General features: G+C 36.3%; 2 protein-coding genes and 1 pseudogene across 5 annotated transcripts; 2 read left to right on the forward strand and 1 right to left on the reverse strand.

Annotated features, from left to right (window-relative positions):
- Window positions 1–456: 456 nt before the first annotated feature.
- Window positions 457–2,198, forward strand: LOC130726924 (mitogen-activated protein kinase kinase kinase 20-like). The gene has a single exon (XM_057578246.1). It carries the CDS (start codon window positions 1,016–1,018, stop codon window positions 1,976–1,978), a length of 963 nt encoding a protein of 320 aa, XP_057434229.1. The 5' UTR covers window positions 457–1,015; the 3' UTR covers window positions 1,979–2,198.
- Window positions 2,199–2,914: 716 nt separating this feature from the next.
- Window positions 2,915–7,133, reverse strand: LOC130722965 (protein FAR1-RELATED SEQUENCE 11-like). Of its 4 annotated transcripts, XM_057573863.1 has the most exons (5): window positions 6,460–6,995; window positions 6,177–6,285; window positions 4,789–5,808; window positions 3,955–4,398; window positions 2,915–3,821 (listed from the first exon to the last, which is right to left on the reverse strand). In XM_057573863.1, exons 3-5 carry the CDS (start codon window positions 5,764–5,766, stop codon window positions 3,186–3,188), a joined length of 2,058 nt encoding a protein of 685 aa, XP_057429846.1. In that variant the 5' UTR covers window positions 5,767–5,808; window positions 6,177–6,285; window positions 6,460–6,995; the 3' UTR covers window positions 2,915–3,185. The 4 variants fall into 4 exon arrangements, with proteins under 4 accessions (XP_057429846.1, XP_057429847.1, XP_057429844.1 ...); XM_057573864.1 differs by lacking the exons at window positions 6,177–6,285; window positions 6,460–6,995 and adding an exon at window positions 7,015–7,133; XM_057573861.1 differs by lacking the exon at window positions 6,177–6,285.
- A 1,612-nt stretch (window positions 7,134–8,745) lies between these two features.
- On the forward strand, window positions 8,746–16,579 carry LOC130724486 (uncharacterized; annotated as a pseudogene).
- The last annotated feature ends 3,576 nt before the right edge of the window (window positions 16,580–20,155 follow it).

Below are 20,155 nucleotides of genomic sequence, written 5' to 3' on the forward strand. Positions count from 1 at the left end.
ATGAAATGATACACAGACAAATAACGGTTCTTAACACGGGTCGTTAACGAAGGGACACATAACTAAACCGATCCGCATAAGAATGAGAGGTATTCTGAGATTGAATACGTATGAGATTTTACAATCGAGGAAGACTCATCAAATTTGATTGATACTACTCATATCTCCAATAGAGCAGCCCATGAGATCAATTATTAAATTAGGATATTACAATGTATGTGATTGATAAAGAATTTAACTTTTTTGGAGGGCTATGTCCTCCGTCAACTCCTTTTAAATACACCCTTATTTGAGACAGTCTAAAACCGTGTGATGATGACACTTTTAGTGGTTAACATATTACCACTTTTTTTAATAAAGAACTTTTCAATTTTTTAAGCAGTACTCTTTAGATTACCGATCTATATGATTGTTTAGTGTGTTTGTGACAAAACAAGGAGACATTGCTCCAAGATTTAAGGATAGCCAACCGGCAACGAATAACGTCTACAAACTCTCCATTCCCTTTTGTTATGATCTGGTGTTGTTTTATTTGTTTGCTTCTTATTTGTTTAGCCAAACCAAACCAAACCCCATAAACCTGAAAATAGCGGAGAGCGTTTGTTGTATTACCGGAGCTTCTCTCCACCAGAGCGGTTTTCCGATTTTAGGGAAACCGCTCTACCCATTCAGATACTTTCTTATCGAATCCTTGCAGCAACCACATCGGTTGACTTGGATTTGGATTGGATTGGTGTTTTTTCATTTTTATGTTTTATTCATCTGATGAATTGTTTGTTTGTGGATTTGTTTAGTGTCATCAATAAGGGTCCTCGATCAACCTGTTTTCTCTTTTCTCTTGTGGGTATTTCCGGAGGTAGAATTTTTTTCCATGTTTGATGAACAGGGGAATTTGGTATAGTGTATGATATTTTTTCAATATATAAATAAAATTTTCATTTCTTGAGTTGGGAATTTTGCATAGTTCCTAGTTCAAGAGATTGATACATATTTGGTGGGAATAAGAAGAAGCATTATGAGTGCAATGTGCCAATCTGTACGTGATTGTGAATGGGTGAAGGGTAAAATGGTTGGATCAGGATCTTTTGGCAGTGTACATTTGGCCATGAACAAATCCACCGGTGGACTTTTTGTTGTGAAATCAGCACGCTCAGGGACAGGACGTGAGGCTCTGAATAATGAGGCCAAAATCCTAAAAGCTTTGAAACCATCACCTTACATTGTCCAATGTTTGGGAACAAAGGAAGACAGAGGAGGAAACCTCAATGTTTTCATGGAGTACATGGCAGGGGGTAGTTTAGCCGATGTGTCTCACAAATTTGGCGGGTCATTACATGAAGAGGTGGTTCGGGTGTATACTAGAGAAATTCTTCAAGGGTTAAAACACCTTCACCAACATGGAATCGTGCATTGTGATCTCAAGTGCAAGAATGTGCTTTTGGGTTCATCTGGTAATATCAAGCTAGCAGATTTTGGATGCGCTAAAAGGGTCAAGGACTTGAATAATGACCGTGGAGGTTTGGCAAATTCTTTGCTGTGTGTTGGTGGCACTCCGCTATGGATGGCTCCTGAGGTATTGAGGAATGAGATGCTGGGTTTTGGTGCAGATATATGGTCTTTGGGGTGTACAGTTATTGAAATGGCTACTGGGAGACCTCCTTGGGGTGTTGTTGAGGGATCTAACCCAATGGCTTCTGTGTTGAGGATTGCTCATGGTGATGTGGTGCCTCACTTTCCATCACATATCTCTAAGGAGGGTTTGGATTTCTTGAGCATGTGTTTGGAGAGAAATGCTGATAAGAGGTGTAGCGCTGAGGAGTTACTAAGCCATCCATTTGTTTCAAGGAATAAACAATATGCTTCCTCACCAACATGTGTGTTGGAGATTCATAATTTTGAGGATACTTATGAATCAGAAGGACATGAAGGCACTAGTTTAGGGTCATCAGGGAATTGGATTACTGTTAGATCGGGATGAAATGTAGAACAAGTGTATTAAATATAGACAAAGGACTCAATTGTACAGCGTTGTGTAGAAGACAAATATATAGGTTGTCAGAGTTTTAATGGTTGTAGACTTGTAGAATTGATTAGTGTTGCTAGTCACAAATTTGTAATTGAAGGATACCTTATCTTACGTGACATGAACGATCAAGAGTCCTGCATGTTGTTTTTGGTTTTTTTGTTTTGTTTTACTTTTTATCATCATTTATCCATTAATCAATGTAGATAGGCTTGGGATTGATGAATAAGGAAAAATCAAATTTTGCATACATGTTCAACCGGTGGTTTAAGGCTTTTTAATAATAAGAATATATTATGTAATTAGAAATACGAACTTTCAAAAAAAAAAAAAAAATACGAGAAACACTCTCCCACTTCACGTGATTAGTTTATTTTTTGAAAAATCAACAAACTTATTAATAAGTGAGAGTGAGAAAAATGCATTGACCTTTTAAAAAATAAATCAATCACATGATGACTGTGTTTAAAAGAGTGGGATGATTGTGTTTAAAAGAGTGCGTTGATAACACTCTACAAATATTATATACTTTCTTCCATGAAAACATGTATTGTGTATAAAAATGATATAAAATCATGAAAATACGATGCAGGGAGATAATATTTCTCAAGAAAGAGGAATCCATATTGAACTGTCAATAAGAAGGAACAATTATAGTAAATTGTAGGATAAAATGTCAGGAGCTAATTGACATTTTACACAATCAAAAAATCCTAGATGTTGCTTCATTCTTTTAGAGACGCACTTGTGCGCACTCAACATGTGACTAATTTGGCTCGGGATACAGTAGTGATGTCCCTGGGGAGAAAACTGCAATGGAGAACTATGCACATCAATATTGACCAATCTTTGGCATATTTTGGGTTCTACTTCTTAATCTTACATCTAATCTTGAAAATAATATAAGGATAGATTGCAATTAATATAAGGATGCATATGAACAAATTTCCTATACATTTGTACAGAACGGAATCCCTAATACAATGAACTTGGCGTTTACCACCCTACAGAAATTTCACTGCAGAATAATTTCAAGCCAATAGACAGCTCCCCCCCCCCCTTTCAAATAGTTTCAACCTAGAATGAAAAAATCCAAATTCTATGCTTTCTCATAAACATTTAGTTTACCTCCTATTTATGGAACCGCAGACCACCAATGCTACTATATTTTGTATCCTGGAGTCAGATTTCTATTAATGGAAGACATATCTCTGACCCCTTGTAATGAAATTGGTTGCTCTCTTATGCGAGAAAGAAGGATGGAAACTTGTTCTGTTGCAATATCTAATCGTTCCTTAGACTTAGCAGATTCATTAATCAGAGATGAAACCATATTTTGTAATAACTTAACTCTTTCAGCATGATCACTTGATGCATTTTGAAGAAGCTTAGAAGAGGGCACGCTCATACGACGCCAACGAATGGGAAGATATCTATCTGGGATCTGAAAGCAATTTCCTGTTGAAAGAACTCTAAGAGAATGCCTACATAGAATTCCAGAGAATTCAAACTGGTGGCAGCTGCAACTTATGATTCCTTCCTGAGGGGACCAATAAACTTTCCGACCTCCTTCAGTTTTTATGTGGTGTCTCACAAGAAAACCATCTTCAATTGAAAATGATGCATAATGTGCTGCCAACACAAGTTGTTCTTGAAGCTTTGAAAAGGCAAAAGGAGTGAGGACTGTGACAGCATGTGATTCCATTGGGGCTCCTGTTTTGAGGCAAACATTTTGAAGATTCTGCTGCATGGTTTGCTGTTCTCCAGTTTGATCTTTAAAATCCACAGCAACAGCTACCTGATAGTGCAAACCCAAGTTAACAAACATAAATTTCTGTCTCAGATAAACAGCACAAAGTTTATTATGCGAATGCTCATTTAAACCAATGTAACAATATCCAAACCAGGAAACACAAAAAGATATATAATACCTGTTCAACAAAATGAGCCAGCCGTGTTTGTGCACTCAGAAATCGTTGAATGAAAGCATTGATTGACTTTGACTGACCTGTTGTAGTCATTCCCGCAAGAAAATGGCTTCTCAAAAATGGCAATGCCCAAAGTGAACGAGAGCTATATAAATTAACCATGTGCCGATTTGAATGCAGCCCAAAAGAACAAACCATTTCCCTCCAGCCTAGTTCAAAATCCTCCACTGACTCAAGATTATAAAGTCTATAAAATTCAGCCTTCCACTCATTGTAACGTTCCCCTAGAACAGCATTGAACCAAGATGGGAACTTTGCTACTATCATCCATATACAGAAAGCATGTTTTGTTGTTGGCATATCTTCAGCTAGTGCTTCTTTGAGACATATATTTTGGTCAGTCAATATAGTCTGTGGAGCCTTTCCATTCATAAACCCTAAGAAAGCCTTCCAAGAAGGTGATCAAAAAAGAAAAATAAAAAACAAAACAACACCTGTGTAAATTAAAGAACTGAATAACTTCTAAAAAATTAACAATCCTCATCAACAATTAAAATACCTAGTCCATTTTAGAAGAATGGGGCAAAAGAAAAAAGGAAACTAGCATAAGGTGCTTACATACATTGACCAAAGTGTAGAATACTCTACAAGAAAATCTTTGCACCAGCAGTAATTTAAATTAGATTCCATTTATCAGCAATAAATTTTTCCGTCCTTCCATTTAGTTTATATTCATTAAGCCACCCCAGTATTTCAAGAAACAATACACGAGGACATGTCACAATTTGAATAAAGAACGAAACTACACTAATATTGATAACTTTTTTATTTAACTACCTTCACTGCCCAGGAAAATGACCTGACAGTTTCATCCCGCAGAAGCACACAGCCAAAAAAGCAAGGCATTCCATAATTATTTATTCCAACCCATATCCCTAGCGGCATGTCAAATGCAGTGAGGCGATGTGTTGTATCAAGCACCACGGCATCACCAAATATATCATACAATTGGATTGATGAGGCATAGGACCAAGCAATGTTTTCCAAACGGTTGTTTGCATCAAGTGTGTACTCAAATTTAAAATTAGGATCTTTCTCCTTAATGTTTCTGCACATTCTCAATAAATCTAAGCTTTCTTCTTCTGGATCTAATTTCCTAAACGACTGGAGTAAATTCCTTATATCCTTTTCAGTAAAAGGTAAAAACCCAGGTTCCACACACTTCTCAAGCTCCATAAGCCTCATCATTTGATGAACAGAAATCCCTGTTTTGGCAAACATAAGGATTCGGTTCTTGTCGGTGTCTGAGATAGTTCTGTATGCAGGAAGGAACCGAACTTGGTTAGGTTCCAGAAGTTCATGATTATGATGGTTAGCAAATCCAGTGACGCGCCATTCTGGAGCTCCAAATTCTGTTGTTTTGCTTATCCGCATGTAAGCTTGACAGCCACATCGAGAAGACTTTCTATTTCTTTGAGGTTTACTTTGAGTTGATGTTTTGACTGGAGTATTACCAGCGCGGTGACAAACAAAGTAGCGTCTGGTAAGTCCTTTACCAACACCATCTTTTCCCTCAGTACGGTGACGTCTAATTGAGAAGCCGCACCTCTTGGAAAATTCACTATAGTATTCGTAAGCAGCATCATGAGTAGCAAACCTTTGACCAATATATGGAATAGCAGCATTAGCTGTTTCCAAGGAGAGCCTGGTTTCATCAGGTGACTCCTCGGTGCTGCTTGTATCACCCAAAGATAGTGAGTGTTGGTCAGAGGGATCATCATAAACTACCAACATAGATCCAACCTCTTCAGACATTATATATGTTTGCAGTGGCCAGCTTAAGATATCCTCCTATACCTAATATTTTAGTGGGAAAACAAAGTGAAAAAAATAAAATACCAGGAAAGAAGAAATAAAGAACATACGAAATGATAAAACATCAACACAATGTAATCTACAAAAAGAAAAATCATCAGCACAATATTAAATCAAAGCAGAGATTTTTTCCCCTTCCCTAGAGTCTGGTAAACAGAAACATCTTAGTTGAGAGTTGTATGATAACAGATAACAGAAAGAGCATGGAATAATAAATTGATCAATACAAAATTTTGTTATGATGATTGTGAACAGTGACTAAACAAATTACAGAATAGAAACGAGAAAAAATGGGGGCAAATCTAAGACAATCAATAGAGAAAGTGAAGGAAGAAAATATATATTATTACCGTAGAGAAGGAGGAGGACGACACTATGAAATGGAAATGGAAACGGAAATGGAGGGAAACCCTATTATCTATCGAACACCTCCGCGCAGAATGCAGATACGCCTAACTACTGCATTGCAATTGGGTATTTCGACTAGGATAAACAAATTGAACAGGAGAATTCTCTGAAGAACAAATTGATTCCCAGAGATAAACAAATTGACAAACTAACACAACAACAACAACGTATCTCATCAGACAATCACGCATCTACAAGAACTCAAGAAGGAACAAAACAAAATACCTGCATACGAAGGGAAGGCAAGGCGAGGCGAGGTTTGAAGGAGTAGGAATAGGATATAGAATTACAAGCCAAGGTGGAGAATTAGGGATTTAGAATTAGGGATTCCAGATTTAGGGAAAATCATATTCATGGTTGCTTGGGAAAATCAAGCTTGAGAAGAGAAAGGAGAACTGGACTGGTGGTGGCGTGGTGGTGGACGGTGGTGGTGCCGCCGTGCCGTGATGAGGGTGCGAGGGTGAGGGCGTCTGGGCGTGGTGACTGGTAGTGGTGAGCGTGAATTAGAGAGGGTGAGAGCGTGAGTATCAGAGTATGTGAGTGTGTGAGAGAGGAGTAAGTGGGGGGTCTGGGTGCAAATATAAAATCTCAGGGGGTTCAGAAAAAAATATTACAGGGGGTAAGTAGAATTTTTTTGTTCAGGGGGTTCATATGGGTCCGCCTCTGTTTATGATGATTGTGAACCGTGAATAACAAATTACAGAATAGAAACGAGATAAAATGGGTGCAAATCTAAGACAATCAATAGAGAAAGTGAAGGAAGAAAATACATCTTATTACCGTAGGGAAGGAGGAGGACGACACTATGAAATGGAAATGAAAATGGAAACGAAAATGGAGGGAAACCCTATTATCTATCGAACATCTCCGTGCAGAATGCAGATACCCCTGACGCCTAACTACTACATTGCCATTGGGTATTTTTACTCTGGACTCTGTGGAACGCACCGTTTTGACACCACCAAAATAATAATAATATTTTTTTCCTCTTTACGATCTCATCACTTCAAAGCACAAACCGACAATCTTTCTTAGTCACCGAACGGAGCGCACTATCATCACACCAAATGGTAGGAGGTTGATCAATGCATTTTTTTTTCTCATAAGGCTACAATAATATTTTGAGTGCGGTGGTTCACTTATAAAAGAGTAATGATATATACACACCTCATTTTTCAAACACTTCATTTCCACATCTTTTTATTTCTATCTCTATCATCTTATCATCTATCACATCTCATACTTTCTCTCTCTTACTTTTTCTATTTTTCCTATCTCTCTCCTCATTCCACCTCTCTCCACCTCAAAGAGAGGTATGGATAAAACATTATTGCTTATAAAATGGTGAAAGGGGCTGTGATGGTGAAAGGATGGAGGGGGGAAATAGAGAGGAACATAATTTTAAAAACTAAAACAGAACGCATGAACACCTATATTTATTAACTAGAATTGTCCCGTGGAAAAGATACTAGGTAAATAATATTTAAAAATACTTTATAATATCATAAGTACTATTTTTAGGGTGAACCTAATATGCACTAATTTTAGGTGGTGTAATTTTACACCACCTACTTTGACTGGGTATAGCAGGTCAACACATTATTTTTTAAAAAAAAAATATCATTAAAAATTTGTTATGTATTAAATTTTTTTAAAAAAAGATGTGCTAACCTATTATAGAAGGTTAAAAAAAGTGGTCTAAAATTAGACCACTTTAAAAGTGGTCCACATTAGGGGTCACCCTATTTCTAATTAAACAATCTATTTTTCAGCGTCTAAAAATTATGATTTTTTTTAAGGAACCCTATGAATGATGTATGTATCAACCATATTCATTCTAGTCCTTTTTTTCCTTTCAGTTTAAAACACAAATAAACTTTCGTTCTCAAAGTATTGTCACTGATGAAGAAAAAAAAAAATTGTTATTGTTATTTTCAAATTGTAACCCAAAAGAAAAAGTCTTGTCACTGTCAATGGATATTGGGAAGGAAGATTATTTTAATTATTGATATTCAATGTTAATTATGTCACAAAATTATTTTACAATTCAGATAAATGCTGGGAAGGAAAACAAAACCAAAAAAAATATCGGGAAGGAAACATTGTTTTAATTATTGATGTTGAATGTCAATTATTATCTACTTGGTAAAATTATTCAACAATTGAACATTGAGAAAAAGTTTGATGCACTGACGGTGTAAACCAATCAGATTTCAAGGATGCGAGAAAATCTCTCTTTTCATTTAATTTCTTTAATTGACATGTCACATCTTTAAAATCTGATTGGTTGACGGTGTGCATCAAAATTAAACTTATTCTAACTTATTCAGTTAAGAAATCAATCACTAATTATCTCTTTATAGTATTAGTTGAAATTTAATACTATATTTGGTCCACCAAAAATAATACGCACGCTTCTTATCCCTTTTGAAAAATAAAAAATATAATCTGATAAGACTAGACTAGAGTATCTCTGTTGGGTTGGCTTGGCTTGGCTTGGCTTGACTTGATTGTATTTGTTTTGTTTGGAAGCGTTGAAGGAAGGAAGTCCCTGTCCCTCCCTCCCATCCCACTCCTACCTTTCTTCTCTCTTTCTTTCTTCAACCAACTTACTTTCTCTTGATTCCTCTTTCACACAATAAATTTGTCTTTTTTCTTCTTATGAACTTCACTTTCTGCTTTCGCTTCCTTCCAAAATGAAGGCTTTCAATTCTGTAACTGTAAGCTCCTTCTCCCTCTCTCTCTCTCTCTCTCTCTCTCTCTCTCTCTCTCTCTCTCTCTCTCTGTTCTCTTCTCTTTTCTTCTGTTTGGAGTGGGTAATGGGATTCATTTCATGCCACCACCAAAGCAAAGGAATCATTTTTTTTACACCTTTTCATGAATTCAACTTGATATAATTTGAGTACACGCCAACTTGATACAACCATTGTTTCTGTCAGGGTTTTGTCTTGCCAGACTTGAAGAATAGGTTCTTCCTTTGGAGTTTCCTCATTGTGGTTTCTTTAATTTGTGGTGCTTATGTGGTTGGTAATGCATCCTTTGCAAAGGAATACAAACAAGTATGTATTTCTGTCCCAAAGTTTCAATTTAAATTGCAAGATGCAAAATTAACAAATTTATGGAAATTTTATTCTCATGTTTGTAATTCGATGGTTACTTCTGTTCTAGGAACAATATAATAGAAACATTAGTTTTGCACTAGATATGTCTCTTTGAAAATGTATACTGTGACAACTGTATATTTGCCAGAATATTTTCTACTTAATTCTGTAAATGTTGCTCACTTTCACACTTTACAACTATAACGGCGAACACTGCTTTTAAGTGGTTGGTATCTGTTCATTGAGGCACCAACATGAAGTTAGAAACTTGGGCAATCATACCTACATTTTATTCTTATTAGAAGAAAAGTTCAATTCTATGGGTCTCACCTAACCTTTCCCTGGACCTGCCATGGATGGAGCTTTTTTGCACTAGGTTGTCAGATTTTTATCTTCTTTGAATTTGTGCATAGTTCTAAAGACATGATAGACATTAGAATGCGATAGCAGATATTGGCATATATGTTTGTTTGGGGTTCTAGCTCAAGGTTGGACTTACACTATGTTTGCATATTTGTATCTTTTGAGGGAACAAATGGTTTTCAGTTTTATTTTTTGCTTTGAAGGTTTTACCTTAATTTTGAATTTTGATGATCAATATTTAATTAATCTCATGTTTCTCTGTAATTTTTTATGAATCATTTAGTTTGAAATTGGACATTTGATTGATTGAAAATACTTTTGGGCAATATATCCGCAGAGATTAGCACGATGGGGACTAATTTATTCACTGCCAGTTACAAAATCCAATGCATGCAAGGTTTGTTATGCCTGGGGAAAGAAATCCATTTTACAAACTTGTAACTGCTTGGAATTACCTCGAATAATTACCTTCCTGTTTCCATTTCCATAGAAACATTGCTGGCCTTCTGGAACTGAAGCATTGCCTAAAGGAATTGTTGCTAGAACATCTAGCTTCGAAATGCGGCCCTTATGGGACTCTGGTATAAATCATGTATGTGAATGTGTGCTAAATTCTTATATTGACTTATCGTATTGAAATTCACTTAATACTCTAATAGTATTAGTATTAAGCATCACTTAATAAAATGGTTAACCAATTCTTTAATTCTGTCCACCTTTGAAGTAATTTTTTTTAGTTAAAGTTGGTTAATTAAGGTTGAATCTTGAACCAGTAAACTGATGTAGATTTAGTATTTCAACTTTATATACTATAAGATTTGGTACATGAACATGTTTGAGTATTGTTAAATAACTTCATAAGTTGATTTTTTCATTTAAAATTTGATTTGGGTTACATTGAGTAAATGATAGCAAAAGCTGGTAGTTCATATGTTTTTGTGTCCACTTGTTGGCATTTGCTTATCTTCAAGAATTGCACTTTCAACCGTGAACATTGCACTTTTTTATTATATCATATTTAGTTATTTTTAAATAATGCATGTTCCTATTCTGGGAGGGTGGGAATGGCCTCAATGGTGAGCTCACTGAAAGAAATAATGACTTGTACAGCTGCAACGTGGATATTATATTTGTTTTGTAAATCAGATGCTGTAAATGGAAGATTATGCAGTTGAAGGGTAACAATGACTTCGTACATAAATTAGAATATTTTGTTGTCTTACTTGTTAGTGTTTTGATTTTCTTATTACTTTTAATTCTTTTTTGTCTATAAGAGCATATGTAGCGCCATGAAATCAAAACAACTGGCACTTTGGGTACATGAATAATCAAAACAACTTCTTCTGAAAAAACAAGCGGGTGTATATTACTAATCCCCTATAGGTGGTATGCTAATGCATTCTTACTTGTTTTTCCAGACGGAGTAAGTTAGCAACTTACACCTTCCGGTGGTGTATATTAACAAATTTCATTTTGTAACTTACTCAATTCTTCCTTTAAAACAAGTAGGACTATGCTAGCAAGCCCCCCCCCCCCCCCCCCCCCCCCCCATGTATGTATGTTAAAATCCTGGCTTAAGTCATTGGTTGTCATTAATCTCTTTCTGTTCTTACTTTACTTTTTCAATTGTTTTTATTTCAGAGAATTTCAAAGCACCCATTGAACTTGTTTGGCTATTGCAGTGGGATAAAGCAGAAAGAAATTGTCAATAAAATAGTTGAAAAGGTGAGTTTTGCTTCACTTATATAATTTGATTTTGGTCCAAAGCTCACTATATTTGCTGACTCATATCTGCAGTTTCCATCAAGTGATTTTGTGGTAATGCTTTTTCATTATGATGGTTTTGTGGATGGATGGAAGAACTTAGCTTGGAGTAAGCACGCCATACATGTGTCTGCTATCAATCAAACAAAATGGTACAATTAGCTCATGTGATTTCCCCCCTAATTATTATAACTTATAATCTACTCTGAAGATTAAATTCATGTATGATTATTAAGAAAATGATGATATATGATGCCTTAGGTGGTTTGCAAAACGGTTTTTTGCATCCAGACATAGTTGCTGACTACAATTATATATTTCTCTGGGACGAGGACCTTCTTATTGATAATTTTGACCCAAAAAGGTAAGCAACTTATCATATCACACACAAAAAAAAAATCTATTCTGTAGATGTACACTTACAAAACAAACAACTCGTACTCTTTTTTATCTGAATTTTCTACATATAATATTACAATAGTGCTGGTATATTTAATAAATTGAATTTCTTTGTTGACCTATTTGTTTATTTGATAGATTATTTTTACTTGACTATATTAGATATATATATGAAGTGGTCAATTTTTTTTCCTAACATTGATTATTTTATGCTTGATGTATTGACTTGTTGCTTATCTGGTGTAGGTATGTATCCATTGTTAAAGAAGAGGGACTAGAGATATCACAGCCTGCATTGGATCCTGTTAAATCAGAAGTACATCATCCACTGACTGTTCGTAAAGCAGGATCAAAAGTGCACAGGTTAACCTTATTTCCACCTCCTTGTTGCTTCAGATATGGTTCTATTGGTAGATCATAACCAACACAGTGCTCTGTCAATGATCATTTCTGTCACACTTGCGTCCTTGTGCTACATGCTGCAGTGGATTTTTATAAGTATTCCCCCCCCCCAAAAAAAAAACAATTGCTAATATCTCTTCAGGTATTATGTTATCTCTGTACAGAAGGTATTATAAGTTTAAAGGTGGTGGAAGGTGTGATGACAATAGTACTGCCCCTCCTTGCACAGGGTAAACAGTTTCATCCTCTATCCTGTGTTATTTTCTTTACCTCCATTTTCCAACTCATTCTGATCATCTGTGCTATTAAATAGAATTTGGAATTTAATATGGAAAGAGATTGTTTGCAGTTGGGTGGAAATGATGGCGCCAGTGTTTTCCAGAAAATCATGGCAATGTGTATGGCATTTGATCCAGGTTTGGATAAGAAAAACCTTGTAAACTTGTAACTTTTAACCATATTGTGCAAATTAGTACAGAAGAGAGAAAGAGAGAGAGAAAGGTAGAATAAGAGAGAACTCAGGGAAACAGAAGTTTTATTATGAATCAATCTGAATGTAACTAACTTACTACAGAACTATAAAACAGACTTATTCTGTTATGATAGCCCACTAACTGTACAAATGAAACCCAAATGCACCTTACATCACATTACATGTGCATCATATCCCCCTCTTAAAAATCTTCCTTGTCTTCAAGGAGATGCACAAGTATCAAAATTGGGAAATTGCTGTTTCAAGTTATACAAGATCTCCTATGTTGCTTCTTCCTTGAGCTCCACCTTCCATTGTACCAAAAATCCAGTCACTGCACGATGTCGCCGCTGAACCATACGCCTTTCTAGTGTCTTAAATGGAAATTTAGGACTATCCAAGCTGCCCCATTCCATAGGCAAAGCACACTGCTGAATGTCGTGATCTCGGCAAGGTTTGAGTAAGGAAACAAGAAAAGTAGGACGAATCTTAGGTTCAGGTGGCAACCTCAATGTATAAGAACTTCTCCCACACAATGGAGAATCTGATAGGGACCAAAATACCGAGGACAGGTGATAGGGACCAAAATACCGAGGACAGTTTTTCTGACTCTATGTTGTGCTGTTTGTTGTCTATAAGGCTGAAGCTTAAGGAACACCCAATCTCTTTCCTTAAACACCCTCTCAGATCTGTTTTTATCAGCCATTCGCTTCACACGTTGTTGAGCCTTCTCCAAATTGCCTTTGAACTTATTGAACATAACCTCCCCAGCTACAAAGGTCCTATCCACAGCCTCAACCAATGTACTATGAGGGCCATAAGGGAGATGCAAAGGTGGAGGTTGTTCATACAGAACCTCAAAACGGAGTAGCTTGTATGTCCGAATGGAATGTCGTATTGTACCACTATTCTGCCTATGGTAACCACTGGGGCCACTCCTTAGGGCGTTGGCAAGTCATAGCACGCAAGTAATGCTCCAAACAACGATTTAACACCACTTTTCCCATCTGATTGCAGGTGATAAGCTGTAGAAAGGCTGAGTCACCCCCAATTGTTGCAGAAATGATGACCAAAATTTGTTAGTGAAGAGTGGGTCCCTATCACTCACAATATTAGTGGGTGCCCCATGTAGCCTATAGATGTCCCTAATAAAGATTTCTGCCAAGTTAGATGCAGTAAAAGGATGGGCTAGAGGAATGAAATGAGCATATTTGCTCAACCTATTAATAATCACCAAATGGTGTCTTTCTTATAAGACTCAGACAGCTTCTCAATAAAATCCACGGAGATGCTCTGCCAAACTCCAGCAGGTATAGGACCAGGCTGCAGAAGTACAGGTTCATACTTACACCTCAATCAAGTCCTACACCTTTGAATGAACTTAGCAACATCCTTTCTCAGCCCCTTCCAAAGAAACACAGACTTTATTCTATGCACAGAAGCTCTAAGCCTCTAACCCTAGAGTGTCCAGCCTGATGAGAAGAGTGCAACCACTGTGATATTAAATCCCTGACATGAAGATCATTAGAAACCACAGGCTATATTTCCTAAACAAAAACCCATCAACTACCTTGTAATGAATGTGTAAATCTGGTCTGTCAGTTTTTTGCTCCTTCAGTTGTTGTAATTGTGGGTCAGAGGCATATGCTGCCAGAATAAGATCCCACAATTTTGTAGAGATAGCAGAAAACTAACAACTGCAGTAGCTCTCCATGAGAAGCTCTGGACAGAGAATCAGCTGCCACATTCTCTTGAGTCTTGACCCTTCTTGTGTTTAATCTCATAAGTTTGGTCACTCACCTATATTGAGCAGCAGTAGATAGCCTTTGTTCAAGCAAATTCTTAAGGCTTTGCTGATCAGTCAAGATCACAAATTGTTGAATTGACAAATATTGATGTCATTTTATTATCAATCAATATTGTAACTAACTCAGTACAGAACTATATAACAGACTTATTCTGTTAAGACAACCCAATAACTGTACAAATGAAACCCAACCATGCATCTTACATCACATTACATGTGCATCATGATTCCTGAGATTGTGATTTTGACGTTTGATATTTCTCTCAGCTTATCAAAAGGAAAGTAATTACACAATTACAGAGAAGATCGTATATTACTACTATGTTAATAGGGGAGGTGGGAATGTGGTGTGGGATGCAATTTTAGATTTATGATTGGCTAGCTGCTTCTTCTTCTGTTTCTTGTTATTTAAAAAATAAATTTTTAAATTGCTTCTCATTTATTTTAATGTGTTAAGAGTTACATTTTGAAATAATCTTTTGCAATAGATTAGAGAAAAGCTAAAATGTTCTTTTTCTAATTGTGGTAAAATGTAAAATAGTGGTTGGTTTATATAAAATTTCTAAAAAATAAATTATTGTTTTACTCAATTTTAAAATAACTTAAAGAAAAAAACAAATGGGCTTGTTCAATCTTTCAGTTGTGTTGTGCATGGTTTCTTCTTATATAGTCATGTTAATCTAATCATCTTTTTGTCTACAGAATGACTTAATCCATGCGTGGGGCTCGATAGGCAGCTTGGTTATTGTGCACTGGTAAGTTGCTTGCACCACAACAGCACATTCATTTCATACTAGATCCTTCCATTGTGGTTCTCATTCATCTTTCAACAATATTTCAGGGCAATCGAATGAAAAATGTTGGTGTGGTGGATTCTGAGTATATAGTTCATCTGGGTCTGCCTACTCTTGGGAGCTCTAATGACAATGAGGCAAGTAATTTCACATTTGTACGTAGAACAATCACATTTTTACCTTGTTTAAATGGCACTTGCTGCATACTAAATGGAACATATTAGATTCAGGGAAACACTTGTTATGAAAACACAAATTCATTTGATTGGTTCACCTTTCCTAAAAATTAGCAACTTGACTTTGTATTTTTTTCAAACAACCAATTATACAAAGCCAGATAAGCCTTCTTGCGTACTGTTAAAAAAGTTCTCGTTATATGTAGCACTTCTGTTAAATTCACGCAGATTTTTCAATAAACTTCACCTTCTTAAGGAGATTTGTTAGCTGTTAATAATTTCTTTTAGTTCAAGACTTCCAGTTTCAGAACAACTTCAATGTTTGAATTAAATCTCATTTGTGTGCTCATGCTAAATTGACAATCTAAATTATTGCTAGAAATTGTCCTCTGTGTTGCAGACGCTGTCAGATTCCCACAAAGATAATTCCAGAGTTAAAGTAAGTATGTTTGTGAGTGATAGGATAATGTAGATTTGATTTATACAGCTTTAGCTCATATAATATAACAAAGTAATTCAATTGACTGCATGCAGGTTAGGATGCAGTCATACATTGAAATGCAGGTTTTTGGGAAAAGATGGAAAGAAGCAGCAAACAAGGACAAATGTTGGAGTGATCCGTATGGACAAGTGGCAAACCAGACTAGCCATTATTGAGTGTATTTTGTGAGGTTTCCAGGTTCGTAGTCAACAAATTGACTCGAGCAACATAGTATAATATCAAGTTCTGGTGAACAGAACGTATGATTGGTCTCCAGTCTTCTTTTCTGCCTTTGATTTGATATCTCAACAGGAGTTTATAGGATCATTGTCGTTTGCCATTATTGGAGGATATTTTGTACCTTCATTTTGTGATTGAGTCATTTCTTCCCTTAGGTGCAGGTGTTGGTGTACACAGAGTGGTGCGGAGCTGTTCATATGACGACAGAAAAATGTTTAGATTTTTATATTATACCCTTTGAAGGTCACTGTAAATAAGTTAAGTTACATTACATATATACATGGCTCAACAGTCTCAAATGCTATTCTTCGGATGACTAAATATATGCTCGATACATCTTATATTATTTGTTGTATATCTTGCTACTTTCAAATTCTACTTTTTAATTCGATTGAGTTTGTCGTCTCTCATGAAGTGGCTGCATTGCAAGATTAAAATGTGCATAGGGTAGTGAAATAATGCGTTTTGGTATTCAACGACAGAGAATGTTAGTTGTAGTACCACATTCTCAGTCCTACTACTCTTTTTTTCTTCCAGTGAACCAGCCGATATCCAGTTACCTTTTGGATGCCGATAATTTTGGATTTGGGATCCTCAATCCTCATACATATAACAATATTCATGGGAGCAATCATTTAAATATGCATTGTGCAGATGAGTTGTTAAATAGCATTATTGTACATCTTTCACCAGACCTATTGGTTACACACAGTCACTCAAGTTTTTTTTATTATGCATGAACGTCATGCTCATCTGAAAAAGCTTATTTAAACCTAGTGGTATTTGCTCCAGTTGAGTCCAAGATCAGTTGGTTCTTCGACAACATGGATGTTGGTCATAAAAAAGTTCATTGGACCCATTGAGATTTGAGATACGTCAGGGTCGGCTTAAGGGTAAAGTCACTCAAGCAAGGACTTTAGACAAAAAAAAAATACTTCTTTACTAAGTAAAAGATGCCCTCAAATTTTTTATTGAATTTAATGTCTGTGCACTTTGTTCACACAGTCACCCAATTGAATTCCGCCACATTAACAAATATATTCTTGTTTTAATTAAAATTTAAGATTAAAGTTATTATTCAACCTACGTGGCATGTTGTGATTGGTTGTCAGTGTAAAACTGTTTTACACCGACAATTTATATTCATTAAACTCTTTTTTTTACCAAGTAAAAAAGCCCCAAAATTAAAATTAATAAGATATTATCTTAAATCAATCATGTCTCAACAAAGATTAAATGAATTAAAGAAATATTTTTTAGAAAAAAAATCTCATTTTAAAGTTCGCTTTAGGCCTCATTTGGTGTTGGGCCGGCTCTCAGATAAGTTGAAGACTTCAAAGAAGCACGTTAGTTATCTAGCGAAGAAGTGGTGGAGGTTCCTAAAAAACTTGGATTTGCTTGTGAGTAAACTTCTTAAAGCTATCTATTATTCTCATGGTACTTTGGTGGCTCCTTTTCTTTCTATCTCTCTCTTCATTCCACCTCTAAGAGAGGTGTGAATGAAACATTATTCGCTTATTGGGATGTCTCTTATTAATATTTGGGAGGACTCATAGTTGCCCATCGATAGTGGGATGCAGGAAACTAGGGGTGCCAAGATCAAAGAAGGGGCCATGGACAAATAATATAACATGCCTGCTAAAATTTGTACAGCTCACATACATAAATATGTAGAAAAACAAAATTGAAAATCTTGATTACCAAAAAAAAAACAGAAAAACGTTAGTGGATCAGTTCATTGCTAGAAAATAGGTAAGAACAAAATACTTGGTCAAAAGCTAATAATGCATCTCTTTTTAAACGTGGGTTCATAGCCGTAACTGGATTTACAAGAAAGTAGTTTGGACTTTGGATTTTTTCCAGTTTAGATCATGTAAACCAGTTTTTCTTGACACTCCTACGTGCGAGTGGTGGTGCTAGGATGGGATAAGCACTTTCCCTTTCCAACCGAAAAACAGTAAAAAACAAAAACAGAGAGAGAAGCGACAACAGCAATTGTGATTGTCCTCCACTTTGTCTTCCACACAGCTCCTTTTTCCATACATTGATCGATTTGATTTGAGATATCGATTCATCGTTTCCTCTCCATCCTCCCGATCGATCCATTTCTGTGTGTGTTCTGTGATCGGCCACAACAATTTATTATTCAATTCAATCCTAGTTGTGGTGGTGGTGGGCCCAAGTGACATTCATGGTTCAGTTTGAGTGAAATTATAAAAATACATTGGGGGTAATCGCGGTGGCTGGCGGGTGGTGGATGGCAAGGATGCGAGTTGGAGAGGGAAAGGAAGGGAGAGGGAAAGGGAAAGGGAAAGAGAAAGGGAAGAAGGAGGAATTGTGAATGTGATTGGAGGAGAAAAAGAAAACCACGTTGGTTTGCTTAGATTGGCACGGATTGTAACATTTCTGGTTGTATTTGCAGCAGGTGTTGTGATTGGTCTAACCACCAGTTCTCACATTAACAACACCCATTTCATTTCACAATACACCTCTGATGTTGTGGTTGGTGTTGGTGTTGTCAACCATGTAAATGTCCTCAATTGCACACCCACCCCCACACCCCCACCAACACCCACACCTTCACCTTCACCCCCTCAACCATCTCCTCTCGACATGCAAACTTTCTTCATCCCACCACCAACAACCTCAGCCATCCCATGTCCGATGAGGAGCTTTTCTGGAGAGCTTCCTTGGTCCCCAAGAAACCAGCCTACCCTTACATGAGAATACCCAAAGTGGCTTTCATGTTTCTCACCAGGGGTCCCTTGCCCATGTTGCCCCTCTGGGAGAGATTCTTCCACGGCCACACGCCTCTCTTCAACATCTACGTCCATGCACCCCCCACGTACTTTCTCAATGTTTCCACTTCTTCCCCCTTCTATGGACGCAACATCCCAAGTCAGGTACCTACCTATCTCAACCCCTGCTATTGGATGTTCAACAAACAGCTTAATTACTTTACTCACTGAGTGTGTTGTGTTCACCTCTCACTTACTATCACTCAATACATTTCAGTTCATACTTAACATTTGAAAGGTTATGGAAGCTCCTAACTATACTTACAAGTTTCGTGTTCATCGTTATATAGTATTTGAGAAATGCTTGCTAGTTTTGGTAGACTCCTCTGCTAAATCATGTTCAACAAACTCTTGGGTGTCATAATTGTTCCCTAGGGATAGTACTTAAAGTAACATGCTTAAATGCTTAATATTGTTCAACTCCATTATTGATAGCTAGTCTGAAAACCGCTAATAAACTCAGGAACTGAATTGATTAGATCTTACAAGCATACTGTTGATGTTATTGCTTAGCAGGGTCTTCCATGCTTCTGAAACATGCTATACTTGTGTAATTAGGTAAGTGAGAAACCGTGTTTATACTAAATAAATGGCAGTGTTGAGATAAGTAAAAGCTTCAAAAGGAAAGGGACATGGGTTGAAAATGATCATTTTTGGCAGGAGAGAAGAAAGAATGGTTAGGTGAAGTGATAGATTCTTAACCAAAAAATGAGGTTATGGCTTCAAATTCATGTTTCTGGCATGAGATGGGAGATATTGAAATAGGTTCTATGATCTGTAAATTTTAACAATTTGTAGAGGGAAACTATAAAGATTCAGATTTTCTTAATCTTGTGGCAAATGACAATGATAATTCCCTTAAATTATAATCACGTTTTGCATTTAAAAAATGTAAGCAGAGTTGCTCGTCTGACCATGTCTCTATTTTATTTTGTAGTTGATATGATGTGTATGTTTTTTATAATGTGGATGGAGAATACGTCTTTCATCTACCCTTTTTTGTATTTCTAGTAACTTAAATGGTAAACTAAGATAGTTGTTATTTGTCAAGGACTGGTACAAATAAAATTTAAAGATGCATATCCTTTCCCTCTATCTTAACAGAGTTTTTGTCATTTACAAAA

This window comes from Lotus japonicus, chromosome 6, assembly GCF_012489685.1.
Source record: "Lotus japonicus ecotype B-129 chromosome 6, LjGifu_v1.2".
Classification (NCBI taxonomy): Eukaryota; Viridiplantae; Streptophyta; class Magnoliopsida; order Fabales; family Fabaceae; genus Lotus; species Lotus japonicus.